Below are 26,479 nucleotides of genomic sequence, written 5' to 3'. Positions count from 1 at the left end.
AGCGCCCTTGCCCTCATTAAAAAAAGCAAAACAAACAAACAAAAAAAAAACATTCGTTTCACTCAGCTGTTACTTGTTTGATTTATAAGGAAAGCTTTTATTAAAAGTGGTGATTTCCCATCTTTCAAGGTTCTTGTAACTGGTTAAATTAGAGTAATACAGTGTAATAAATAAGGTGGTGATGATTCAAGCTTTCTCTCCACTTCAGTGGTTCATTTTACTGTAAAAAAAAAAAAAAAGGACAAAAAAGCTTCACACGTGCTTCACAAAGGCAATGAACCAGCTTTGTTTTCTTCGCAGTTGCTTGAGTGGTTTTGAACAAATAGTGCCATTCGCAAAGGTGTTCCTCCCTGATGCCTCTACGTCCCGCTCGTCAAGAGCGCCTATAGCGTCGGCCTGTTGTCTGTATCGCATTTACACGTGAGACACATCTGCACTGTTTGATCTTGTCACACACTTGTTATAAGCAAGCAAAGAAAGTTCACTGAAACTCTTTCGACAAATTCTCTGAGTCTTCACTGCATCCTTACCGTTCTTGCAAAAACAATTTCAATAATTCTATTGCATCTTTGCTCTCTTTAGTTACTCCGTCATTGAAACCTTATTTAAATGTAAAGCTGTGGGGGTCATGATTAGAAAAAAGTAAATCAGTTAAAGTAAAACAGTTTACGTCTCAGCTTTGTAAGGGGCAAACCAAATAGTTTTAAGTCTGAGTGTGATATACTTTCAATTATAAATCAATGGTGGCGATGTAAAAAAGAAATGTTAGGAAACAGTGTTCATAACGTAATGGATTGCTCCATGGGGGATGATCCAACAGACCACCCAAATCGAATAAAAATTGTCTCGCTAACGGTCGAACATACACATGATCAGCAAAATAATGTCTTTGGAATATTGTTTTAATACAAAATATGAATTAAGCGTGCCACGGTTATTCACATTAATGCTAAAAGTCAAAAGAACGTACTGTAAATTACACGTAATAAGGCAGGCTGACATGGTTTTCATTCCTTTTTGAAGTCCCCCCCAAAAAATAAAAGGTGTAACTCAAAGGTCGGCGATCACATTAAAGAACCTCTTCTGGACTCCTCAAAGCTTAAAGACAGCATGACTGTCCCGCTGCCAAAGCTCACTCTTGGCATGTGCCTTGCAGAGGGCGTCTCGCCGCCGTCACCGTTCGTCTTGAGGCTGATGGAGGACGACGGGGAGGAGGCAGAAGATCCCCCGATACTGCCGGATTTTTTTCTGGACACCGTGCCCTGTTTGAGCGTGGCTTTGGCGGCCACTTTAAAGGCGTGGGCTGCCGTGCTGCACCTGACTTCCTCTATGGTGTTCCTGGAAGATTTGAAGAGGATGATGTAGACTTTGTTGAAGAAAATACAGGCCAGCATCCCGAAGCTGGACGCCAGGATTGCAATGACCTCCACCGCTGAGACAAACTTGCCGTAAGTACTAAAGTAGGCGGGGACGAAGGAGATCCAAACAATGAAGAATATCAGCATGCTAAAAGTAATGAACTTGGCTTCGGTGAAGTTTTCTGGAAGTTTGCGGGATTTGAATGCAAAGAAGAAACAAATGGCCGCCAGGAGGCACGTGTAGCCAATGAGAAATGCAAGAGCCATCTCGGAGCCCTCGTTGCAGGTGATGAAAATGATCTCGTCGATGTCGTGGTTCATATAGCTAGAAGGGGGGGCGTTGTAAAGCCACACGACGCATATCATAATCTGGACGAACGTGAAGAGAAACACCAAAAGAAACTGCAGGTTTAACCCCCACCATTTACGATGGAAACTGGTTGGGATCTTGGCCTCAAAGACCAAAAGCACTCTGTTGGTTTTGACCAGGATGCAAGAGATGCAAAGGACAAAACTGACGCCAAATGCTGGTTGACGCAGACGGCACATCCAATCGTGCGGCTCTCCGATGAAGATAAGTGAGCTGGAGAAGCAGCAAATAAGCGAGAAGAGCAGCAAGTAAGACAATTCTCGGTTCGTGGCCTTCACTATGGGCGTGTTGCCGAATTTGACAAACACGCCCATCACAAAAGCTGTCAACCCAACACCCAGTACTGCGCATATGGCCAAAGCTATCCCAAATGGTTCAGTCCAGGACAGGAACTCTATTTCCTTTAAAAAGCAGGAGGTGTGGTTCCCACCGGACCAGGAGTTATTGGGACATTTGGTGCAAATGCTGGCATCTGTGTGGAAAATAAGATCACGCTTAGAACTGCAACTTTTCAAGACGGCAACGTTTGCGATCGGCGTACCTTTGTGGTTACTGTACTCCCCATCGGAGCATTCGGTGCATTCAAAGCAACAAGTAGGCATACTGTCGATGATGCCCTTTCTGGTGCCGGGTTCGCAGTCCTCGCTGCAGTTGGAGAACGGCACCTGACAGATTGGAAGCAGACCAAAGTTGGGTGAGAGAGTGAGCACGACTTACATCGTTACGAACCGTTCGTCCTGTTTGTGAGAGACTACCGCGTGTCACTCTCTTTACTGGAGCGCTATCGCGTACAAACACAAACCAGATCTGGAATTTCTGTTCCAGACTGAACGGAACCGCTCAAATTTATATTTTGACTACCCCAGACGGAACATTGCGATTGGTATGTACCTCAAAACTGTATCCATTCCACAGAATCTTTGTCTTGTCAATGACCAGCTTGCCTCCCCTCTTTGAATGAATATTATAGTATCCGACCTCCTCAAACACCACCGAACCGTCTTCAGGAGACCTGTGCCAGTTGATTATTGTGTAGTTTGCCGCCACGTCAAAGTTCTCATCAAAATGCGTCTTTCCTCCCACACTGTTGGTATATTTCAAATGTCTCAGCTGCTTTAGGACCTGTGTAGCAAACATTTGCCTTGTAATTAAATGTATTTAGCACCTTTTGTAACAAAAAAAGCAATATTTTACCTGCCATGCTTCCATTTTCTTTATATCCGCACAGGAGTTGTTTGCAAAAAGTCCATGTCCAGGTGTGCAGGTCAGGATGTTCTGTAAGGCCTGTGCAATGGAGTAAACTGCAACGTAGACATTATATGAGATACGAAGGTGAGTGTAGTCCAGGTATGGTGTCTCCACACTGGTGATGTCTTCCTCACCGGTACACAAAGGCCTAAAACTTGTGCTACCGTTGTCACTTTCTTGAAGTCTGGGACTGTCTTTCAGATAACAGTTAAAGGTTTCCTCCCAAAACTCCCTGACAAATTCATTGTGACTATCTTTCTTTGGTTGCACTCGTTGCAGGAACTCTTTAAACTCGGGTATGTGTCCCCCCTTTAAGGCAAAACCAACAGTGCCGGCCACCACGTCGAGATATTCAGGTTTCGCAATGAGAGAGGAGCTTGCCCAAGCTTCGCTCGCGATCCAAATGCGGTCTGTGATGTTTCTCCGGACCATCTCTTTGATTAGAGGCTCCGTATCGGGCCCACTGGCAAACACCACGATAACTTTGGCGCTAGAGTTTTCGATCCTGTCGGCCAGTGCTTGGATTTCGTGGTCTTCCATGTACTGGGAGATGAGTTCATTGAGATGAATGCAGATGTCCCTCTCCTCCATCTCTTTCTCAAACTTTTCTATACCGGGCCGCCCGTAGTCGTCATCGGAGGCCACAGCAATGACCCAGTTCCATTGGAAATAGTCAATGACATCCGCCATTGCCGTAGCCTGGTACTCATCCGAAGGGATGGTTCTCATGAAGGACTTGTACTGGTTCTTGTTGCTTAGGAGGCGACTGGATGAGGCATAGCTGATCTGAAACACAAGAGTTTACGCCATTTGACTCAACAAATACAGATCCTGGTCCTACAGACTTTTACGGTACGCGGACACCGATTTACCTGTGGAATGTAAAACAGTCCCAGTAGGTTTGCCACGGCTGTGGAGACTGCAGATCCAGCAGCTCCTACGACCGCGATAGTGGAAGGGATGTGGTCAGTGCAGTTGCAGAACTCATCCAAATTCAAGGAGTCGATCTTATTTTGGGCCACGAAACTGAGAGTGGCTTCCAGTGCCTTTGACACCGTGTTGCACGTGTCAAAGATCCTGTAGCCCAGTGTGATGTTGGGCAGGAGAGTGCTGCTGTTGTTGATCTCCTCGATTGCAAAAATCATGGCCTGCAGCCAACGGAAACCGCGGAAATTAAACCTGGAGGACACAACGTAACGCGGTCGATGAGACGGTTTAAGAAAACAGATGTCGACGCACAAGTGAACATATTGACACACTTTATCCTAAAACTCATCTCTGTAAAAGATCGGGATTTCCGATGAAGCTACTTGATCTCAGCTTGTTCGTGTGTATTGAATGTGCTGGCTTGTTTGTGACGTGTAAGTCGGTCACCTGACACACTGGGTGGACTCGGGCCGTGCTGCCAGGTCTTGGTCTTTGGACGCTACCCCGAAGTGAATGGGAAAGAGCCCCCCGAGCAAAATATCACCAGTCATCTGTGCTCGTTGATGAGGCCCATAGGTGGACGTGACGCAAGTGCATCCGAGGAGCAGCAGATAACACAGAACAAACGGCATCTTTTCTGCCGGGAGGGATTATCCCAATGTCCAGCAAAGGCGCTGTTTTATTTCTGCTCGTCAATCTGCTCGCTGCGCTGCCGTGCGGCGTTCATGTTCACGCTGTGGAAAGTATCACAGGAAGACAGAAGTGTTGATCTGAGAGAGGAGTCACACTCTAATGAGCCTCCTTCCTGGAGCCTCATGCTGTGGCCAGTCAACCCAGTCATCATGGAGAACAGCCAAAAGCTGGGCGCCTGCACCTCGCTAATACTGCTGGAAAAATGCTGGGGCAGAGATGTGATAATGAAGTAACGGCCGCCGCACTCTGCTTTGCCATCGAAATTCAATGCGGGACCATTTCATCCATTTTTTTCTTCACTGAGAACGTTTTTGTCACAAAGGCACAATTTTGAAACAACTGCCGAATTTGAATACGTTTGTGTGTGTTACGCACACGAGGAATTTGTGACCAGCAGTTAGTGTGGAATTTGTCCAACAAGCAGTATATATTATCCAAGGTTTCCGATTTTTTTCACCTCAGCACCCAAATATCAAATTTGGCTGACCACAAACATAACAAAATACTGTACATCATGTGTAGACATGGACATAGTATAATTAATGATAGAACTTACAGTCCTGTGAAAATCAAGCCAATAAAAACTGACCGGAGCACCCCCCCCCCCACCGCCGAGAGCCTCAAATTTAAAAAGGATGCACTATTTATAAACACAAAATATATCCAAAAATGATCATTTCATACTTAAAGAATACACAAATGTACACATGCACAGAGAGCAGTTTAAAAATTATTTTAAATTATTTTAATACATCAGACGTGTAAGAAAAAATGCAACCACAAGATATGGTGATTATTGGTGTCTTTTTTTTTTTTGTTAAATAACTTTGCATTGCAAGCATTGATTTAAAAAAAAACAAAAAAAAAACGGCCCAACGTGGAAAATATCCCCAAGTCGAACTTACCTCTAGAATTCTTTGCAATCACTGTAATAAACCTCACTCAAAGAAGTGCAGTAAGCCATTGAAAGGTGTTTAACCAAAATATCCTGAGTGCGAAATGAATTCAGTGCGCAATTACTTTGTGAGCCCACTTTGTGGTCTGGATGAATGATTAACAGGGAGAAGGTTTGTCCATTTCCTCCAGCTAATAAAGCCCACTCACCCTGCACTCCTCCTCACCTCACAACATCTGCATCCATCCACTATTTGGAACATTTTCATCATAGTCGTAAATAATAGATCAAAGGACACACAAATAGCCGTTTTTTTTTTTTTATTATTTTTTTTTTTTTGGGTTCCACTTTTAATCTGCATTACTGCATGGTGCCGAGAATCCCTGGAAGCGGTGGATCGCACCATTAGTTTCCTCAAACAGTGTCCCTTCTGCTCTGATGAACCACTCCTCAATTTGTTGCTGAGCAGATGTCTCTGCTCAGGTGTTCCTAATATTTAGCTACGTGAAAGTGACAACATTGAAAACGCAGTGATGTATACATATATTTGTCGTAGCTCGTTGACGGTGTCCAAACGGAACGTCTTTTGTAAAGGCAGACATTTGAATGTAGTTCTTTTATCAGATTATCTTCGATTGTGCAAGTGTTCCTAATGTAGTGTCCAATGAGAGTCGGAACGGTGCTTGCTGTCTTAATGGTATGTCACCATTTTTTTTTTTTTTTTTTTTAAACACAAACCTTACCCTACCCCTTTTCCATATATTGATGATCAAATGTATTTAAATATCACTCGTATTTTTAATATCAACTGAGCTGAGGGGAGTAATGTGCAATTATTTTGGGGTGTGTTTACCTGATCTCAAACGGTGAACAGTAACCATTTTTTCTTGTCCATGTCTGCATCTAAGTGTGATTTGGAACCTCGAAAAAATAAATAAAAGAAAAAGAAAAAGAATGAAATAAATACACCAAAAGAATAATTCACTGGAAGACTTGTATTTCTTTATTATTTGAAGCTAAAACCCATTTCATCCCGAAAGGACTTGAATTACCGTGCGTGAAGCCAGACAGGCCAGCAGAAACACAAAAGGAAGAAATGTCAATGTCAATGCAATTCCTTTTTTTTTAATGCATTCAATAATTGTAGGAAAAATGTGAGAACAGCAAGCATGAATAGTTTGTATTGCATTTTGAATGCTTGGCGTGACCACTGAACGTTTATTCATTTATTAGCTTAGCCTGTTTCGCTTTGCTATGCTATTGCTTTGTATATTCCCAATAGTTTGCATGATCCTGATCATCTGAATTTCCCCAAAGTGCATCATTCAAATATTTTCTCCAACCAGGATTAATTTTCCAACGCGTCTAAACAACCAACAATCTATTTGACACGCGTCACTCGTAATCGTCGGTAAACAAATATGAGACAAACCCATCCTCAACCGATTGGACCGTACTCCTTTCGACTTTAAAAAATGGCTGAACGTTTGACATGCCGGCATTTAGTCATTCTCATCTGTTCCCTCTCTCCTTTTCCCTCCAGAAATGGCACATAGATCTGAAATGTAACATAATGCATCAAGAAATGCCGCTCAATGAATACTTACTTCACAGTGAGGGGATTGACATATCCACACAAGTGGTGTGGTCTGAAACGTGTCGAAAGTCACTCTCATCCTGCAAAGGTAAGAGATTATTTTTGGGGTAATCAAATGTGCTATTTTTTCATTCCTACTAAGCAGTTCATTCTAACATGTGTATAGATAAAATTGTATTGTATTGTATTGTATTGTTTTAACTAACTACAATCATTTGTCTAAACAAAACGTGTCATTACAACCAAGTTGAGATACTCGGTCGTGATTTTTATAATGTATGGCATCGTTTAGAGAAAACCCAAGTGATTAGGCAAAGCCACTTTTTGCAGTTTTTTTTTTTTCTTTGCATACCGAACAGTCTTCCTGGCAGTTGTGTCTGAGAGCTTTTCAACATATGTCTCTTTTTTTTTTTTTTTTTTTGTCATAGAATTTCAACATTACCTATTGTCATTTTCCTGATTCATAAACGTTCTCTTTGCCATCCTTGGTCTCCAGCCAATTTATTGCCGCCCTGGATGAAACGTGCAGTCTCACAAGAGCTCGACTATTGAGACACAGACACAAATAAATCAAGTTAAAGGTATGGAAACCCACCCTTCATATTTATTTGAACACTGGTTCAAATAAATGTGCATGAAACTGTGTACTTTTTATTATCAGGCCAAACATTCAAGGATGTGTGTTTGGCCAGGGACATTTATTTGGTTGATTGCAGTCAAATTTGATTTCAAAAGTTGCACTATATATATATATATATATATATTTTTTTTTTTTTATATGCACTATTGTGTTATACCTGACCATCATTCATAAACAAGACTTTTTTTTTTTTGCATTATCTGTCATATTTTCCACTAATTTGCCAGTTTCTCAACAATATTTCAGTCATGCTAATGATGACGTTTTGACTCTTGATCATTCAGTCTCACATTGTGATGATTTTTTTTTTTTTCTCAAGTGTACTTGTTTCCTTTAAATCCAGCGCTATGTTTCGTTTGCATTTCAAGCCTTCGCATGCTTGTTTTGTTGTCAATACCTTCTATCTCGTATATCGTAGCGTCTCACTAGGATGTCTGGTGCAAAGATCCTGCTGTTCCTTCAGAGCTTATCACGCAGGAAACCGCTGGAGCCCGAAGGGGAGGTGTCCAACTTCCGCCGCTGCCTGACTACCCTTGACCTCGTGGCTTTGGGGGTGGGCAGCACATTAGGGGCTGGCGTGTATGTGCTGTCCGGAGAGGTGGCCAGAACGGTGGCCGGGCCCAGTATCATCATCTCCTTCTTGATAGCAGCCATCGCCTCGGTTTTTGCGGGATTGTGCTATGCTGAATTTGGGGCTCGGGTTCCCAAGACTGGTTCTGCCTACCTCTACAGCTATGTGACAGTGGGCGAGATATGGGCTTTTATCACTGGGTGGAATCTCCTCCTGTCTTATGTCATAGGTAAATACACTACAAGTCCACCATCCATCCATATATTCATCTATCCATGTTTTTCAGGGGTTGGAATCTAGCCGAGATGACTTCACAAGCCTGTGTCTGCATCGTGGCGTTAGCGACAGAACCTGAGCTAACTATTCTCAGTATCCTCGTTGTGGTCACATGATTATCCAGAGATTTTGGTTCCATTTTTTTTTTAAGCGCAGTTAACATTTACAACTTTGAATGTTAAAGGCCAGAGTATCACCTTCAGTTTAATTTTCACTCTATTTTATATGTAAAATAGACTTTACACAAATCGGCAGATATTTTGCATTTCATGCAAAATCGGTGAACAGTTGTAATGTCGTAATTGGCCGATTGATCAATTGAGTCATTGATCAGATCCGCCAAATAGGACATTACAGCAAATATAATCTCGTTCACTGCAGGAACGTTCTGTGGTTCTGTTTTCTCAGCATGAAATTAGATTTTCCATATTTTCCCCAATATTTTTAAATAATTTCGTTTTGGGGATTTGGATTTTGGATGTATTTCAATGGGTGTCAATTATATGTGAATTTTGGCTGTACCATAAACAAGTTGTTGAAATAAATTGGATTTATTGTTCCATCTTCTGATCGGATCAGCGATCATTCATTTTAAACTTGCTGATCCTGATTGTCTAACGATAAACACGATAAAACATTTCAGGAATGCTGTTACAAGCCACAAAGTTGATCAAAACTTGAACGTACGCACATATTTATTTGCTCTCTAACCATTAAGAGATTCCATTGATAAATTGTTTTTTTTAAATAAGCCGTTTGGAAAATGGATGGATGAATGTCCCCATTTGTTGTGTTTAGGCACATCCAGTGTGGCCAGAGCCTGGAGTGGAACCTTTGATGACCTCATTGGAAACGTCATTGCCAATTCACTGGGTAAACAAGCTGCCATGGACCTGCCAGGATTAGCTCCCTACCCAGACTTCTTTGCAGCTGGCCTTATTATGCTCTTGGCAGGCATGTTTTAACCGTCAACACGCTCAAGTATTACATCACAACTCCTTAAATATTACTGTATTACTGTAATGTGACTTTCCTTCCAGGTATTCTTGCATTCGGTGTTAAAGAGTCTGCCATGGTGAACAAAGTGTTTACAGCAGTCAACATCATAGTGTTGCTCTTTGTCATTCTCACCGGCTTCATCAAGGGAGATCTCAACAATTGGTACATTGATGAAGAAAATCTACTAAATTCACATGAGTATGCATCTTTTTTTTTTCCTACCACTCTAATGGACCAAAAAAAGACACACTTATAAGAATTGTGCTTGCCCCTCTCATTTCCCTCGGGATAAATGGACAAAATAAAAATAAAAATCCCTTTTCTCTGAATTGTTTGCTTTCCAGTGTTTAATGATATGAATGACGTTAAAGGCTTCCTGTTTTGTTTGCTGTAGAAACACGTCATCACTGAATGAAACCATCCCTTTTGGAACTGGCGGATTTTTCCCTTTTGGCTTTGATGGAACATTAGCAGGAGCGGCGACTTGCTTTTACGCATTCGTCGGCTTTGACTGCATTGCCACGACAGGTAAATTGAAACAGTAAACTGCAAGACGGACTTATACGCCACACAGAAATCAATATATTGAATTAAAATGAAAATGTTGCTTCAGTTTCTAATATTTTGGCACTTATGTGTCTAAATAAGGTAACCAAAGAATTGGAAATACCTCCTTAAGAAGCCTATTGTTAAAAGAATACACTTTGTAGCTTATATGCATATGAGCATACAGTATATGTATTTATAAAGGCAGGTGTAATTCACGCTTTGGCCACCGGGCCTTGTGCTGTAGGTTATGACTTTGTGTGTTTTCATTTTTGCTTAGGAGAGGAGGTTCAGAATCCCCAGAAATCAATCCCACTCGGAATTGTGGCATCCCTTCTCATCTGCTTCCTGGCTTATTTTGGCGTGTCCGCTGCCCTGACTCTAATGATGCCATACTATTTGCTCAGCGTTCACAGCCCACTGCCTGTGGCTTTTACATATGTGGGCTGGGGCCCCGCAAAGTACGCCGTGGCAGTGGGATCCCTCTGTGCACTGTCAACAAGGTACGAACACAAGGGTCCCACATCTTTTAAGACAACCAGAACAGTCCAGGTGCGATCAATTCAATGCCCTGGTTAGGATAGGATAATGTTTCATTTATGATTTCATCAAACCAGTTTTAATTTGCACCCCAGCCTCTTGGGATCAATGTTCCCTATGCCCCGTGTGCTCTTTGCAATGGCGAGGGATGGCCTTCTCTTCAGCATTCTCAGCAAAATGAGTGAGAGACAAAGTCCTGTCATTGCTACTCTGGCTTCAGGTGTTGTCGCGGGTAACAACAACAACGACAACAACAACAATAGCTAAAATTACAAATGTGAGCCTAAATAACGGAATGTACTCTTTTGCTCATGAATTTACAGCCGTCATGGCGTTATTGTTTGACCTGAAGGCGCTGGTTGACATGATGTCCATTGGAACCCTGTTTGCCTACACCCTTGTTGCCATATGTATTCTCATATTAAGGTAATTTGAGCGTTTTCAGATTTCTTTCCTTTGTTTAATGTGTGATTTTAAACTATCAGTTCGCCTACGTGGATATAATAATAAATGCACTAATTTCATGCATACGTGCATTCCAATGGATCCCCCTGGACAGACTTTGCCTCACGTCTGTCTGAATGATACCTGAAATGAATGAGAAAAATGGAAGAGTTCAATGACTTTTGGACACCATGTATATTTTTCAAGAAATGTGTACGAGGAAAAATGTGACTTGTTTTTTTTTTTTTTAGCAGTTTAGATCAATAGTTTTATAGACAGATTTATTGAGCTAAATTATATTTGTATGTAAAGTATGTCCTCACTTGTACAGATACCAAGCGGACGTCAATGCTGACAACAAAGAAGAGCCTTTTACAGTCAGAGGACTCTTTTTTCCTCATTCACAATGCACAGCACGCACATCAAAAAACGTGTCTGTTTTGACAGTTTGCATCAGTAAGTGCTCTTTTGTTCTGTTCTTTTATTTCTATTTGGATTCGATTTGCTCCCTCTTTTGGGATGACGTTAATGACTGTTTTCTGTCATTTTTTTATTTAAGCGTACATTTTTTTTTTTTCATCTCAGTATTTTTAGCAACCATCCTGAGTCTCTTAATATCCCAAGCTGTGACCTCGCTGCAGTCTTCGGAGTGGTGGAGCGTGCTCTCTGTGGTTGTATTGACAGCGATTCTGAGCCTCACTGTCCTCGTCATCGGGAGACAACCGCAGAGCACGGCGAGAGCCGCTTTCATGGCATGTTACCTTTGTTAATTACAAAGCTTACACTATATGGAGAGACTGTGGAAGAAGTCAGATGCACTTGATTGAAGTGATTTTAACAGAGGTAAGATTGGCAAGGCAGGATTAGTCGTAGAGCACCATTCGGGGAGAATCCCGAGTGCTTTAAAGCGGAAGTCAACCCATCACATATGTTCCCAGCAGGCCCATTAGTTGAATGAAACACGGCATTCTGATTTATTTTGCGTTTGTGGAATATAAGTTAAGCAGCAAAAAGCACTCATTTTTAGCCATCTCTGGGGGCGGCCATTTTGTCTTCTGTTGACTGAAAATGACATCACAACTGCTCACAAGGACCAATCACGGCTAACCTGTTTTCTGAATCTGAGTCGTGATTGGTCGTTGTGAGCAGTTGTGATGTCATTTTCAGTCGACAGAAGACAAAATGGCCGCCCCCAGAGATGGCTAAAAACGAGTGGATTAACACTTATTCCACAAACGCAATATTTATCAGAATTCCCCGTTTCAACTAGTGGGCTTGCATAGAACATATTCTTGAAAAAAAAATGTTTGACTTCTGCTTTAAGAGGCAGCAAAAATAAAAAATAAAAAATAAAAGCTAAAAATGAAGCTAAAATCCTAACATGAAAAGTCAAACTAACAAATGAAAACAATATTCCAAAATTGAGGAGCATATAAACAAAATGTTTCTTCAATTCGTTTAGTTCTGTTTCTGGAAACATTTAAAAAGCCTGCACCCAACAACCTGAAGGGTCTGGAAGTCCCACCGGGAACTAAAAGATTTTATGACAGGTGCAAGGTGGTCTCTTTCATGGTATACGTAAGAACTTGAGCAGCAGCAATCTGGACCAGTTGCAGCTGTTGGAGTGATTTTTTTCCCCAGACCTCTAAAAACCCAGTTAGGATAGTCCAATCTACTAAAAAATAACATGTGAACCAGCTATTCTGTATCTTGTTTGGACAGAACTTCTCTCTACCACTTTTCTCTGGAAACATTTTCTTGTTTCTACTTCCTGTATGTTTATAGACATTTTTCTTTTACCAATTCTACATTGCTTTATTTTTTCATCATGTTTCTGTTCTTTTGCATAAACAGGTTCCTCTTGTGCCATTGCTTCCGATCTTAAGCACCTTAATCAATATTTACTTAATGGTTCAACTTGGATCGGACACATGGATACGCTATGCGGTGTGGATGGCAATAGGTACGTGAAGAATATGGACTTAATTTTTCATCGAAATGGACTGACATAACACAAAAATATTTTCTCTCAAACAGGTTTAATCATCTACTTTGCTTATGGCGTTCAGCACAGTGTACAGAAGCAAAGGCTCCAAAATTCACACAACCAAGTCAGCATTAACAGAATCAACTGCAATGTCGATGATAACCTAGGTCCCGCACAAGATTAGAGCTAGATTTCGTTGGATTATTGATATAAAAATTGTATGATCAATAGATCATGGTCAGTATTATTAAAAGTATTAAAGAATTATTTTAAAACCTGTATTGAAATTTGTATTGTTGAATGTTTTTACTATAATGCAAAAATTGTAAAAATAAAGAATTTGACTTGATGTGAATGTGCTTCCATGTGGGTGTGAAACAAAACTTTGAGCCAGGATGAGTTATGTACAAGTTGTGAGATGTTTACAACCAACAAACCAATAAAATATATTGTTATGATTAAATAGCTAATCGCAGTTGTAGTTTAATGAACTCTACATCAAAGGTTAAGATTCTGCCATTTCTAAAATAAAATATAGTATAGTGTAGTATGGCCATAATAAGAATTTGTGAGTGGATAAACTGCACTGATCCCTCTCGTCTTGCATGATCAACTAAACTGCAATTCAAGCGCAGTGGATTTTAAGACTCCATTAGCGTTAGAGAACTTCGAGATGAACGTTAGGAACACGTGACCGGATCTTATGTTTAGCATCAATTTGTTTACGAAGGAATTTTTCACAGGCGCACCTACAGTATTCGTAAGAGCCAATTAGAGCAGAGTTTTAAGACCAGCAGCCAATCAACGAGTGGATATATAGTTGGAGGCTCTTTCAAACTCAAAGCTGCTTTATAACCACTTCTCACTGGCGCATTGTTTGAAGATAGAGCGGATACTGTGTTAAGAGTGTTTAGACGGGCTAAAAAAAATAATCTGCAGTTAGTGTTAGCTTAGTTTTTATATACTTGAAGGTTATTTTGAATTCTTTGGGGTTTAACGATTTTAGAGGTGCGAGTGTTTACACTCTTTGGAGAGTAAACGTCCTTTGAACCTTTGCAAACGAGGTAAGTTCAAAACAACTGCCTAAGTATGCTTGTTAAATCTTACTCGTGACATCGCATCAATTATATTTCAAACTGTAATTGTTTTCTCCCCCTGCATAGGATTTGATGAGTCTATTTTCCATATTGGTGGTCGATTGTCACATTAATACGGAGGAACTCGGCATTAACATAACCAATAGATTCACTAAGGCAACAAACAAAAAATGCCATTTCAAGTATTACTCGTACGTTGGCGAGGTTGTATTACGTTTCCCCCCCTTTTTTTTCCCCCCACGTCGTGTGGCACAGGTTGACAAATCCTTCCTGTTTGGCAACTCGGGCAACTGTGAAGAAGTTGTCTTTTGACACACCCTCACTTACACTTAGGAGTGAGCTGTGGACTGTACAAATACTCAGTCCATTTAAAACAATTGCACTAGTATATACTTAAGTTGAACATTTTGTTATACAATGTGTGTTTCAGCAGGTAAGATAGACCCTCAATTGTGCAGACACTATTTTGCATCCACATAACCTGACATATATTGTTGCCTTTGCAACAGGTCAATGGCGTTTTCTTTGTCTTCGACGTGCGCGTCCACTTTTGACGAAGGGGAAGATATGGCTGTGTTTGAGTCCACAGCAGCAGACTATGGAGGAGTGGGCATGCCGCGTCTGCCTGAGATCTCGGTCATATCACCGGGCCTGGACACTCGGCCTTCCGCCATGGGGCCGGTGAGTATTATTTTATGAAGTCTTTTACAATGTCTGTTTTTAGTGTTTCCATTGTGTTGTTGGCTTTAAAACCAAACGGACACATGCAAAATGTACCCCTCGGCAGTTTAGCGACTTGAATTGGCAAATCATGATTAACGTACGGATGTATTCTTATTTTAGGAATTGGCTTCGAAACCTGCAGCGACGATGCATGGAAGTGGTGGCAAAGGCGACGCAGACAGGGTGAAAGTCTTCCTGCGCATACGACCCCTCACAGAGGTGGAGAGGGAGAGAGGCGAAGAGCAGGTCCATTTTTGATCCATCCTGTTCCACTGTTGTGCTTGCGGTGCCTCTCTAAATGTGCCCCTCTTCCAGGAATGTGTGGACATACAAGATGAAGAGACTCTGCTGCTCAAAGCTCCCAGGTGCTCACAAACCATGAAGATGGCGGAGAGGGGCATCGTTCCGAGCATTCACAAGTTCACTTTCTCCAAGGTGAGTCGCTTTTATAAGCACATTAGGTGCCACGAGGGGCTTTGCAATATGGCCTTAAAGTGTCGATCATTTCACAAAAATCCAATCTCTGGTTATAACCCCTGAAGAAAAGCTGGCTGTTTTCTTGTAATAGGCGGCAAATTTGAAAATTTTAAAGTTGTCTGCAAATCATTGCGAAAGACATCAAAAAAGTCGCTTAATATAACGATTAAAATTACAATACGGCAACAAGGACGCTGACTTTTTTTCAACTAGCTCCTTGCTGTTTGTAGCCATGTTGATGGCGTAAGCGGCGCACGTCAGCGGGGATTCGCTTTGAACCGCAGAAGTTTTTAAAAAAAATAAAAAATGGTCCAGATCGATAAATTGGACGAAATAGATGTAATCACGCAGTTGTAACTACACACACAATAGTGACACAACTGAGCTCTAATACAAGAACTGTAACAACATACACTTTGTCTTTGTCTTATCTCTGTTTGCATAAGATTTGTGGACCGGAGACAACCCAGCAAGACTTTTATGAGTGCACCATGAAGGAGATGGTCAAAAATGTTCTTCAGGGAGAGAATAGACTCCTTTACACGTATGGCGTCACCAATTCTGGAAAGACTTACACTATTCAAGGTGAGATTATGTTTTGCTATGAGCCACACAACACAAAACTGCCGGTGCTCATCATCGATTGACGAGACAATATTATATGTCTTGTTAAACATTTAAACTGCTTCTGAAAATCCAATAATAACTTTTTTTTTTGTTTGTTTTTTTTTTGTTTTTTTTTTTGCAGGCACTGGCCGTGATGCAGGCCTCCTACCCAGAGCTTTAGTGTCTCTGTTCCGAAAACTGCAGGGTCGTCTGTACGGCGCCATGGACCTGAAGCCGGTCTTGTACCAGGACGTGAGACATCTGGAGCCCTCTGAGGTCAGGGTGGAGGAAATGCGCAGAAACTCTCTGCTCAACGAGGTAAAACAACCCAGAGCAGCAAGTACCGTATGTCCCTGATTAGTTGCGCGTTTGATACGCAAGTCTTGATTTTATGCGTTACAGGACGAGAACCCGAGTTTGTGCCGAGGTGGCAACACGACAACGTGGGACAGCGGCATCGGGGGCCTTTCTGTTACCAGCCGCATTGCTACCCAACTGGAAGGTAAGACAACTTTTTACGAGTCTATTTTAAGATCAACGCTTCAGTCATCCTTTCGCGCACACGCTCTTATCCTGCAGACTACGACAGTGTGTGTCTGGAGCCCGACAGCCTCTCCCACAGCGGCGGAGACGACCTTGAGAAAGGGCTGCAGTTCTCCATCTGGGTGTCCTTTTATGAGATCTACAACGAGTTCCTGTACGACTTGCTGGACGCCGCGCCCTCAATGCAGCCGAGAAAGAGGATCACGCTGCGACTTAGCAACGACAAGCACGGCAATCCCTACGTGAAAGGTAATTGATTGACAGCTATGCAAATATGAGGTTGAAGTTCTGAAATGACCGGCGTGTATACTGTATTATGTAACGTCATTGGACGCTATCGAGTGCACTTGCGTAAAATATTTATTGTAGTTGGCGGCGGTAAATAATTGCATTTCATAAAAATGTATAACTTTCTGAAACGGTTTAAATTAAAGCGGAGCATTATAAAGAGACTTTGATACAGCTGTCATGAGATTGGGGTCCCAATGTGGATGGTTCGCCCGGCCCAGCATTTCAATGTCTTTTCTGCTGATGTTACATGTATATAAACATTTGCTGCGTCTGCGGGTTGTGTCAGACCTCACGTGGGTTCAGATCCGCAGTGCAGAAGAAGCTTGGAAGATTCTGAGAACCGGGCATCGTAACCAAAGTTTTGCCAGCACACATCTCAACCAAAACTCAAGTCGTAGGTAAGAGTCTCATTTTATTTTCAGTTCTTAATGTATTGGTGGTAATTGCTACCGATTTTTTCTTGTCAGAGCTGACCTCTTTTCATCTTTTCAGCCATAGCATTTTCTCCATTCGTCTCCTGCACGTCCGCCCAGATGCAGAATCTGGTCAGAACATGCACATCAGCGAGTAAGTGGACCGCTTGAGACGACATTTAGGTGTCCTCAAATATCATTTTTTCCAAATGACTTTCCTTTTTAGTGTAGTTGCTTTACTCATCTGGTCTCGTGTGGATTTCTTACAGATTGACTGTGTGTGATCTAGCTGGGTCGGAACGCTGCAAAGAGCAGCGCAACGGTGAGCGGATGAAGGAGGCAAACAACATAAACACGTCCCTCCTCACACTGGGCCGCTGTATTGCGGCGCTGAGACACAACCAGACCAACAAGTACGCGCTCAACTATATACTATCAGTTTGCAGTATTTCTAGAAAATACTTTTCGTAACGGCGGGGGCAGTGAAATTCGGTTATTTCCCTCGTCATGGTGTGTGGTCGGAATCGCCCGTTTACACCAATGCAGCAAATTTTTGGGAGGCGGGAAGGCCTCAACGTTTGAACAACATTGGCAGGTCACGGCCACCTCAAGTGGTGCCCTTCAGGGACTGCAAGCTGACGCGGGTGCTTCAGGGTTTCTTCTGTGGCCGAGGAACATCCAGCATGGTGGTCAATATCAACACATGTGCCTCCATCTATGATGAGACTCTCCAAGCCCTCAAGTTCTCGGCTATTGCTTCCCAAGTAAGCATCCACATTTTAGTTTTTACTTGTTAGACCGAAAGGAAGGTGACTTTTTTTTTTTTTTTCCCCCCTTTTCTAGCTGGTCCATGCACCCTCCACAAAAACCAGAGTGGCCTATATCCTGTCTCTGTTGCGTGAGCCAGCCAATGGGAATGACAGCACGGTGTTGGAGGAGGATGCAGATGAGAGCGATGTTGAAGATGGCGACATCACCATGTTGAATATGGAGGTAATGGGACATTATCACTCAACACTGTTTCATGTTTACATTGATGCCAAGTTATTTGACGTTTTTTTTTTTTCGCCCCATTACCTGTGGCTGTCTGTCAACAGAAAAAAAACCCATATAGAATGGTGGTAAAGATTGTCATATTCAGACTTTTCATTGGTAATCTGTTTATGGACACAGTAGTGGGAATTTTTGTAGACACTTATAACTGCCACAGTGTAACTTCTTCTATATAAAGTAATTTGTTTTGAAGCTGTACACGATTGGCATTCCATTTGAACAAATGTGAATAATCATGGTTGCTTTATTTGATTTTTTTTTTTTTTTTTTAAGTCTTTGCTGCAGGCCATTGACGTCTTGAAGCGAGAGGTGCAGCGCCAGAGGGAAGAAAAAGAACTTCTAGAGGCTAACATCAGGGAGCAGGTTGTCTCTGAGATGATGGAGGTTATTTCAAGAATGAAAGATGATTTCAGGTGTGCTAAGGACTAACTAACCTCTGTTCGTTTTTTTTTTTTTTTCTAACAAAAAAAAACAACTGATGTGTTCCTGTCCCCCAGTGAGACCTTGGAAGCAGAGAAGGCTCTGATTGAAGAGCGCTGCGAGGACAAAATAACAAACCTACAGAAACATTTGAAGATGTTCTACAGCCAAGAGTTAAAGGTGACTGTTGTAAACCTGCGCTGGGAGAATCTTTATCCTAAAAAGGTTAGATGTGGGAAATTTACCGTCCGTCAACACTTTACTCTGACGTAGGAGCGTGATCAGGAGATTGAAGAACTGTCTGTTGTCCTGGAGAAAAAGTTGACGAGTGAGACGGGCCCCAACCCTGCGCCCCAGCAAGAATCTGAGGGGCCCCGGCGGTCTCAGCGCCTCAGCACCCAGAGAGAAGACGTGCGACTGCGTGAAGAGCTTCAACTGTGTCGAGCTGAGCTGCTGAGCAAGACTACGGGTACGTTCGTTGCACGATTTTATTGTTAATGATATATTTTCAGTTTTCACTGAAGCGATAACTTATTTCCGGAAACTTTAATAGAATAATTTGAACGTGTTATTCAAGCACAAAGACAATGTTATGTTTAAAAAAAAAAAAAATAAAAATAAGAAGCTACCCCATTCCAAACCCCCCCCCAATTTTCATTGTTTCTTCTGCTTGCTATTTCAGAGGTGTCGCAGCTGAAGACCCAGCTGGAGGCACCAGGCTCAATGGGCACAAACGCTGCCGTCCGCAAGTTGGAAGAAGGACAAAGGGTTAGGACTCGGAGCCGGCGCCTCGGCTAAATCCACCGCCGCCAATAATTATTGCATCTGCCTCCAACAGAACCTGCGTCAGCTGCGCTCGGATTTACAGAAGCTCGGCTCGGACTTGCAGTCTGGCGAACGGGCCTGCTGCCGCAACACAAGTGGCGAGAGGCTGCGGCAGGCTTTGGCTGCCGCAGATGAAACTCTGATCAAACAGGTATGTTTTTCCCTGCCATCAATATCGCATAAATACAGTGCTCTGTAGCGGTCCTGAGAGTGCAGATTTTTCTGTTGGGTGTTGAAATACCTGAAAAAAAACGTTTCCATACACTTCACTGAGGACGTGTGTGGGGGGGATTTTTTTTTTTCCGGGCTCAAAGCATGAAATTAGTTATTTTTCTTTCATTATTATACATTTTGTGTTGCGCTAATTAGCTTCTATGTTGCAGTGTTACAACCCTTAAAGCAGTGGAATACAAAAGACAATATAAACAGTGTTCACAATAGTCTTATATTCTCTTTCTGTGAAGAATGACTAATTAGTGCCGTACTGATTAACTGAGAGGAGTTGACAAGCCTCAACAATTTTTGTGAGAAAAATAATTGGATGTTATTTATTTCAGGAATTCTCCAAGTAATGTTTCTTTTTTTTTTTTTTTTTCCCCCCCTTCTCTCTTTCATTTTCACTCACATCTCTCCCCTGCACAACCAGCTTTAAAATTAACCAACTTAACTCAAGGGGTGAATTTTGTGTGCTCGAGCATGTGGAGGGTTTTGCTGTCCTAACCACTTTGGGTGACTACGCCTTCACTGCGCTGTGTAACCCTGTTGTAACCCCCTTCCTCTTAGGACCAGATCCTGGTGGAGCTGCAGAACGGCCTGGCGCTCGTCAAGGCCGACTTGAGGCGCAAGGCCGAAACCCCGGTTCAGGCGCAACCCGCCCAGCCTCTCCCGTTACCCCGCCTGGGCTTTGCCACACCGACTTCTTGCAAGAAGCGGGGATGTGGCGCCGTGGCGGCCAGTAACTCTGAGAACAAGCCTCCTCCCAAGAGGCCCTTCTACCACACTTTGTTCCCCACTTGCACGCCGATGCGCAAATACAACACGCGCAATGCCGCGGACACTAACCAAACCCCTTCCTCGCGGATCCTGAGGTCACGCCAGCAGTCGCCGCCTCCGAGCCCCCTCCCTACCCCTCGCAGCCTACGCGGCAAGTACTGAGCTTGTTCACCGGGATGCAGATCTTGCATGTTTACTGACAGTTTCGATTTTGTTACCTTATTGGTATTTGACCAGATACAGTTCTGATGCTCAACAAATTAGAAAACTCTGAAAAGAGTTGTGGTGCAAAACTTAAAAGCCCAAGAACGACAACATCTTGGGCTTTTAAGTTTTGCACATGTGCTTCATATACTATATAGCAGCCTTTGTAACAAGACTCATTGTGTCTTGGCGGTTTAAAGGTTTCTTTGTATGCGACAGAGAAGAGGTTTTGTGTCATGTTTTCAGCTCATTGTCAAAACATGGCCTCTTTTCTATTGTATACAAACAGCCTTGTCATTGTTTAAATATACTGTATACTGTGTATAGTGCTAAATGATACAAGACAAGGGTCTCCATAAACAAGTTAGACGTGTTCACTGTGCTTGATTGCAGGATCCCCCACCCCCCCACAGTATTTGTCATAAGGGTTTTGTTATCTGAAAAAAAAAAAGCTTTAATATTAAACTGTATGCAACATTCAGTAAATGTTTTGAACAGGCTGTTAAATTTCCATCATTTTCTGCAACACAATTATAAGTTAGTCCAAAACAAGCAGGAGCGTCATGGTGTGAAGGAGATGACATTCAGTGGCGACACCCTCCGAACAGGTGTGGTGTTGTTATTGTTGTTGGAGAGCGGGGCAAACAGATCGCATGACGGTGTCTCCATCTGATCTCTCACCTGAGAGATTTGCCTCAATAGAGCTTTCCCCTCTTCTCGCGCCTATAAAAGTATACATAGATAGAGAGAGCGGGGGCGGGCTTAGTGTGTTCCTAAATCTGGTAACATTTCTAAACTGCACATTAACGCTCACATCGTTGTAGTCACAGCAGCGCTGGGCGCAGAGAGACGCTTCGTCGTAGAGTTTGTTCTTGAAATAGTGCTGGCCGAGGTATTTGAGGGCTGTGCTGACTTCAGTGTGTTCCAACTGTTCCTGTGTGAACAACTGTATTTAGAAGATAAGTTGTTGGCGCGCCGGTTACTTCGGGCCATCCATAACAGGAAATCAGAACCAGTAGTGGGTGTTCAGGCTCTACAGCGCCCAAATATTTGCAAATAAGATATTAAAAACTCAAATGTTCCATAATAGCAGCCTTTGAAAGGGCTCGACTTCCAACGTGAACAGAAGATGAGTTTACATAAAACGCTTACCCTACAGGAGAAGACATCTTGGGTGTAAAGCATGTAACTCTGGGCCGCCTCATCATTTTCATTCAGCTGTTCATGAAGCCTTAATGAGACAAATGTTCACATTTAGCCTTATGTTAATAACACAATATAAGACTTAAGTAAATAGACTTGTACAATGTTATGGAATAGGATACAAGGGCTGTATTAAATCTGCCTTTGCAAAGATAAAAATGCTAATTTTCATCCCGGTGGTAATAACTTTCTACGATCATTATTTTCTTAACCACCTTTTAGAGGAAATACTTTTTGTGAAACCCATCTGTTATCCAAAAAACGCTTTTTTTTTTTTTTTTTTACCGAAAGACTCAAAAAAATATATAATTTGCCACCACCAAAATGTAACTAACAAATGCATGATAACACACTTGACATTTGTAGACATAAAAGATGAGTCATTACCACCTACTTTGCCAATTTAAGTAGCGCCATCTTCTCTACATCTCCAACAGAGTACGCCCTCCAGTAACACTGGGAAAAAAAAAAAAAAAAACATACCCGCGTGTCTTCAAACATGCACATACGCACGGAAAGAATATCGTCTTTTTCAGTGTAAGCTACCTTCTTGGCTTCGGCGGTCTGGGACAGTTTTTCATAGCTTTCGCCCAGCGCAACCAACATGCGCGAGTCATTGGGCCTGCAACCGCAATAAGTCCCGCCGTCTATGCTATTTGTTTCCATTTCAACAATATACTGTAGTCCGATACAAACCTGAGCTGGTGAGCCTTTCGATAGTAGTAGAGACAGTAGAAGGGCATCTTGAGAATCTCGTAAGTCTGACCTAAGCCGTACCAAGCTCGATAGTCCCGTTTGTTCACTTCGATGGCGTGTCTGGCAGAGACAAATAGAATCTAACGCTCGCCCTTTTGTGATCGTCAAAAAGGGCGGTGACTGACCTGTAAGCTTGTATGGCAGCCGACGTGTTCTTCATCTCCATGTACTCGTGGCCCATGAGGGTCCAGGCGCTCAGGCAGCGAGGGTTTAGTTTGAGGGCCCGCTGAAAATACAGGGCCGCCTTTTCGTGCTGCGAGCGCAAGCTGTAGTAGTTGCCTGCCATAACAAAGCGCAGTTTAGTACACCGACAATTCCGCCATTTAGATGTGAATTACACACACCGTAGAAGTGGGGCATGAGGACTGAGCAATGCCGCATATTCTGCAGTTAAATAGCATTTAATTGATGCCCGTCCAAAAATGTTTATAATTACCTGCTCCTATTTGGACAGGGCTTGGGCAGCATTTTGTGGCATTTTAAGAAAGGGGTTGGGCGATGTGAATTCAGGGGATCACGCTCTATAGTATTTGATGCTTTTATTTGACCAGTGAGTGTGTTGCAGCATAGTTTTGCGGGTCAAGCATTAAAATGATGTCGCTGGATTTATGACCACTTCGCGATAGACTCCCATTCACACCGAAAAGCAACTGAGGTGTTTTTAGAGTGCGATCAATATTTACCAATGACGCAGCACGTCTCCACTCTGTACTTGTCAATCTCCACCAACGTGTGGGCCAAGTAACTCAATTCTGGCTTCATAATCTGTGCAAGCACACAAAAGAAACGTTCACCTTTTTTAATAGTGCCTGGTTTGCTTGCACTTCAATCCTGAAAAAAAAAAAAAAAAAAAAAAATGGCCTCACTTTGACATAAAGCAGGTTGGAGAAAGTGTCCATGTTGTCGATGCGATAGGGATCGTGTTCTCTTAGCTTGTTGAACAGAGCCACCGCCTGGTCAATATCTGCAATGATAGCACAATTGCAGCAAAGCTCTGTGGAGAGGACTTTTGACCTGTTCTGACTTTTGTTTACGCCACACCTGTTTGGCAGAATTTTGTCAAGTTGTCATCGTGAACGCTTAAAAGACTCCAAGACAAAGTGTTTAGTTAAACTCAACAAATGTAATTGGGGTCGATAAGCTATTAATTAATTATTATATTAATTCATGGGTTTGGCTTTATTTTAGCATAACCCTAAGATATACAAGCCCAAAATGTATTTAAAATAAATAAATCACAATTACATTATTTTTCCAAATCATTCAGCCCAAGAATGAATACTCAAAAGATCCTTCCATAAATACACAGCCCAACATGATAGAAGTATCAGAGATGGTGAATTTTTTTTTTTTAACTTTACAATAAAAAAATAAATAAAAAAAACCTCGAATGTTGTGGTAGGCGACGGCCATCTGCGAGATGATATAAGTGCTCTTGGTGAAGCCGGCGTCCATGAGGTTCTGGTACTTCTGCAGCGCCTCCTTGATCATCTGCAGTTCTGTGTACATGTGGGCCAAGAAGAAGTCCTTCATCCAGCAGTCAGCCAAAGACAAAGACTTCAGCTAGAAGAGGACCCAGATGGTGGATTTTTAGATGATCCGCACTTGGCTTGTGGCAGGACGAACACTTGAGTGAATTAGCCTATAACCATTTCAATGTTGGTAACGAGGTTACTGAGCTCCAGCCACGCCCCCCAGTGAAGAGGAAGCGCCTGAATAGCCTCCACGAAAACGTCCACCGCCTCCTTTAGTAGATCCAGTTTTCGAAGCACCACTCCATACCTGCCATTTTACACACATACACATCACCAGTTTGGATCTTCATTTTATAAACCGTACCTGGTGATTTTTTTTTTATCTTAATCATTCACATTTGGCAGACTTTTTAACAACACTGGTGTGCCAAATTCAAGAGATTTATTTTCAATTTACACAGGAAAAAAAAAGTCACAAAAAGTAGCTAAACCAAACAAATTAAGCGCAATTGTATAATTTCCCTGATACAACACACTGGTTGGGAGTCATTGCCCAACTCTAAGTCTGCTGAAAAAGTCAAAGAATATTTCTTACAGGTATAAAGCAAAACCATCCAACTCTCCTGCGTTGTGCTTCTTACTCAGCTCCACCCTCAGTTCTCGCAAAGCTTCGTTGCGCACCTGACCCTTCTCCAGAGGACCTAAAAACAGGTATATTCGCTTTTATAGTTTGAAAACCCCTTTCACGCTTTCATTCCCTTTTACGTTGTCCTCACCCAGGCTGTCGACCGTCTCATCATCCTTCTTTTTCTCACCAGACTGCAAACAAAAAAGGATGTTTTCAGTTCACGTGTGTGAAAATGTCATCCAAGTGAGTATTGCCGCCAGAGTGTTACCAGATAACGTGAATACATGTAGAGGAAGTAAGCCTTCTGACTGGTGCACCCCTTCAAAAAGTAGGCAGCACGGTCATACTCTTTCAAATCAAAGTAGGATTTGGCCAGCGTAAGTGCATCAAGGTCTTGTATGTCCTCCTATCGGTGCGAGACAGGCGAAATAAATAACAGTTTTCAAAAAGTAAGCATAGCCAACACTGGAACGGTTATTGCCCCCAGACAATTTGTGTTGCGATATTTACTTGCACCAATTATTGTTCAATGGTTTCCATTAAACCTTAGTGAGTATTGATTAAGAATACACTGTACAAACCTCTGACAAGGGATGTGGTAGTGGCAATGCATCTTTGGGAAGAGGATCCAAAGCAAAGGCCAACTCAGAAGCCCTGAATCATAGAGAAAAAAAACATAGCGGTTGTCCTGAGATCATCAAGCATGCCATGGACAATGATCAAATTGCACTTTATTGGTCTATTTCAGACAAACAATCCAAATAACTCCTTTGTACACATATTTATGACAGTGATGTATAATGACATCACCACATATGATCATTACGTTTTGCAACTCATTTTTGGGTTTTGGATGAGTGAGGCTGTTTTCCCTTTTGTCCAAAAAAATGTAGATTGCCTCCACAGGCTGAGAAACTGTTATAATGAGATCCAAAGCCAGAGCTGTAAAAAAAAATGTGAGTGGCATACTTTAATGGACTTGAACCCAAATTCAACCACTTTCATAATCGAATTCAAGCCTTTTCCCAGTACATTAAAAGAAAACATTCTTCGTATGGCCAAATGATTGTATCGCACATATAGTCGTTAGCACAGCTAAAATACTTTTATGGACGTGCGTGCACCTATGTTGGATACATTTCTAGCCGATCGCACCACGTATTATTATGTTATGTTACGTTAAAAATAAGTAAATGCTAAAGAAGCTAACAGCCAAGTAAACAACAACACAATAGCGTCACTTGGGCAGGCAACAAATTGTCAGTGCCCCGACAGTTTGTGAGCCGCCAGTCTTACCACTTGGCGCTATGCAAAAGTCCTCTTTCTTTACAAAGCCACGTTACAGACAGGAGCTGCTTTTTAATTTGCACCAGGTCCCCAAATTCACTTCGGAGCGCCGCCATGTTCATACTCGACAAAGAACGATCGCTATTGGTGGACGTTGTCTGTCTTTATGGCGTCACTTCCGTTTTCACAAAGCCTTTCCTGTTGTAGTAATAGCGATGTCCAGTCCATCAGTTTTCATTTTATTTTTAATGTGTTTCATTTTTAATTTTACTACTATTATATTATGTCTATTATTGGTTATTTTACTATTAATTTCACTGGTTTTGTTCACATATTATAGACACCCATTCACATTCGTATCCACGAGGAATGATAGATTTTTTTTTTCTACAAT

The 26,479-nt window shown here is 42.1% G+C and overlaps 4 protein-coding genes across 5 annotated transcripts; 2 read left to right on the top strand and 2 right to left on the bottom strand.

Moving 5' to 3' along the window:
• Nucleotides 1-1,064: 1,064 nt before the first annotated feature.
• On the bottom strand, nucleotides 1,065-4,535 carry casr (calcium-sensing receptor). The gene is made up of 6 exons (XM_086012648.1): nucleotides 4,351-4,535; nucleotides 3,849-4,155; nucleotides 2,923-3,762; nucleotides 2,620-2,850; nucleotides 2,270-2,393; nucleotides 1,065-2,200 (listed from the first exon to the last, which is right to left on the bottom strand). Exons 1-6 carry the CDS (start codon nucleotides 4,533-4,535, stop codon nucleotides 1,065-1,067), a joined length of 2,823 nt encoding a protein of 940 aa, XP_085868774.1.
• Nucleotides 4,536-8,146: 3,611 nt separating this feature from the next.
• Nucleotides 8,147-13,364, top strand: LOC147133475 (cationic amino acid transporter 2). The gene is made up of 11 exons (XM_086012113.1): nucleotides 8,147-8,528; nucleotides 9,374-9,529; nucleotides 9,616-9,772; nucleotides 9,969-10,102; nucleotides 10,401-10,623; nucleotides 10,756-10,892; nucleotides 10,984-11,086; nucleotides 11,436-11,560; nucleotides 11,690-11,856; nucleotides 12,959-13,067; nucleotides 13,142-13,364. Exons 1-11 carry the CDS (start codon nucleotides 8,159-8,161, stop codon nucleotides 13,273-13,275), a joined length of 1,815 nt encoding a protein of 604 aa, XP_085868239.1. The 5' UTR covers nucleotides 8,147-8,158; the 3' UTR covers nucleotides 13,276-13,364.
• Nucleotides 13,365-13,899: 535 nt separating this feature from the next.
• kif20a (kinesin family member 20A) lies at nucleotides 13,900-21,236 on the top strand. The gene is made up of 19 exons (XM_086012939.1): nucleotides 13,900-14,155; nucleotides 14,698-14,869; nucleotides 15,032-15,157; nucleotides 15,227-15,346; nucleotides 15,835-15,973; nucleotides 16,137-16,312; nucleotides 16,397-16,496; nucleotides 16,574-16,786; nucleotides 17,115-17,226; nucleotides 17,321-17,395; nucleotides 17,511-17,654; nucleotides 17,837-18,005; nucleotides 18,085-18,234; nucleotides 18,568-18,707; nucleotides 18,792-18,894; nucleotides 18,988-19,183; nucleotides 19,397-19,482; nucleotides 19,553-19,690; nucleotides 20,323-21,236. The coding sequence occupies exons 2-19, from the start codon at nucleotides 14,702-14,704 to the stop codon at nucleotides 20,692-20,694; spliced, it is 2,727 nt and encodes a 908-aa protein (XP_085869065.1). The 5' UTR covers nucleotides 13,900-14,155; nucleotides 14,698-14,701; the 3' UTR covers nucleotides 20,695-21,236.
• cdc23 (CDC23 (cell division cycle 23, yeast, homolog)) lies at nucleotides 21,159-26,250 on the bottom strand. Of its 2 annotated transcripts, none has more exons than XM_086012940.1 (16): nucleotides 26,095-26,250; nucleotides 25,380-25,452; nucleotides 25,067-25,204; nucleotides 24,947-24,989; nucleotides 24,766-24,871; nucleotides 24,345-24,477; nucleotides 24,081-24,258; nucleotides 23,562-23,659; nucleotides 23,379-23,460; nucleotides 22,821-22,974; nucleotides 22,636-22,755; nucleotides 22,486-22,561; nucleotides 22,334-22,395; nucleotides 21,889-21,967; nucleotides 21,551-21,682; nucleotides 21,159-21,459 (listed from the first exon to the last, which is right to left on the bottom strand). In XM_086012940.1, the coding sequence occupies exons 1-16, from the start codon at nucleotides 26,205-26,207 to the stop codon at nucleotides 21,298-21,300; spliced, it is 1,749 nt and encodes a 582-aa protein (XP_085869066.1). In that variant the 5' UTR covers nucleotides 26,208-26,250; the 3' UTR covers nucleotides 21,159-21,297. The 2 variants fall into 2 exon arrangements, with proteins under 2 accessions (XP_085869066.1, XP_085869067.1); XM_086012941.1 differs by having other exon boundaries at nucleotides 21,161-21,459; nucleotides 21,551-21,670.
• Nucleotides 26,251-26,479: the final 229 nt, after the last annotated feature.

This window comes from Filicampus tigris, chromosome 17, assembly GCF_054856515.1.
Source record: "Filicampus tigris isolate MCC_2025a chromosome 17, RoL_Ftig_1.0, whole genome shotgun sequence".
NCBI lineage: Eukaryota > Metazoa > Chordata > Actinopteri > Syngnathiformes > Syngnathidae > Filicampus > Filicampus tigris.
This window is presented reverse-complemented; position numbering and strand designations above follow the sequence as displayed.